The 861-nt window shown below is 31.7% G+C and overlaps 1 protein-coding gene across 1 annotated transcript in view; it reads left to right on the forward strand.

The window, feature by feature from the left end:
* Positions 1 to 861, forward strand: part of LOC107565101 (amyloid-like protein 2) — an 85,015-nt gene that overhangs the window by 63,342 nt on the left and 20,812 nt on the right. The window contains exon 2 of the mRNA XM_016250300.1: positions 62 to 174. Within this exon, the coding sequence (XP_016105786.1) occupies positions 62 to 174 (113 nt within the window). The remainder of the gene's footprint in view (positions 1 to 61; positions 175 to 861) is intronic.

Consider the following 861-nt stretch of genomic DNA (forward strand, 5'->3'; position numbering starts at 1 on the left):
CATGATATTAAAGCCTCAGCTTTGCCAATAATCTGCATGCTGTGTGTTTTTATGTTTACAGTTGGGGAATTCGTGAGTGACATCCTCCTGGTGCCAGAGAAGTGTAAATTCTTCCATAAGGAGCATATGGATATGTGCGTGAGTCATCAGCAGTGGCACGGTGTGGCCAAAGAGGTAAGATGTCAACGTCCAGCGCCACATACAGACACTGATTACATAATGCACAATAATGCCTAATCAGAAACAGCGCAACAAGTAATGCGAAAATGCTATGCAAACAATGGAATTATATTATTTGAAATCTAATACACAGCTTTGTAAAGCCAGCTTTTGGACTAATGAGATTTGACAGATAGGGATTACAAAAGGAAGGAAGGAGCCAAGTCAGTTTGAAATGGGTATTCAGTAAATAAAATTTCTAAAAACACAATTAGACCTGCTTCTCTGAAATTCTCATTGGTCAGTGGATGTCGTTGCAACAACTCTCAACTTTTGGTTACCGTGACAGAATTAGGACCATTTTATTTTCTCCCAAATTCATTTTTATTTTTCTGTATTGTGTTTTAATGGTTAAATTATATTTCAGTAATCATAAAGTGTCTCTAATTAATTTAAATCATTAGATTTCAATTAAATTCATTTCTTTTTATATTTTCCAAATTCCATGGTTTTGGTTTAAATTTTTCTGAATTACATTTTAATGGTTTAGTTCAATTTGAATAATCAAAAAGTATGTCTTATCAATTGATTCATAAAATATTCATAAAACTTTAGCAATTTAATAATTTATTACATTATTACATTTTTTTAAAAACTAAAATAGTGCCCTATGAATTTTTCAGAAATTCTCTGTTGTCTGTT

The sequence above is a fragment of the Sinocyclocheilus grahami genome, unplaced genomic scaffold (genome assembly GCF_001515645.1).
Source record: "Sinocyclocheilus grahami isolate Dianchi unplaced genomic scaffold, SAMN03320097.WGS_v1.1 scaffold981.1, whole genome shotgun sequence".
In the NCBI taxonomy this organism is placed as follows: Eukaryota; Metazoa; Chordata; class Actinopteri; order Cypriniformes; family Cyprinidae; genus Sinocyclocheilus; species Sinocyclocheilus grahami.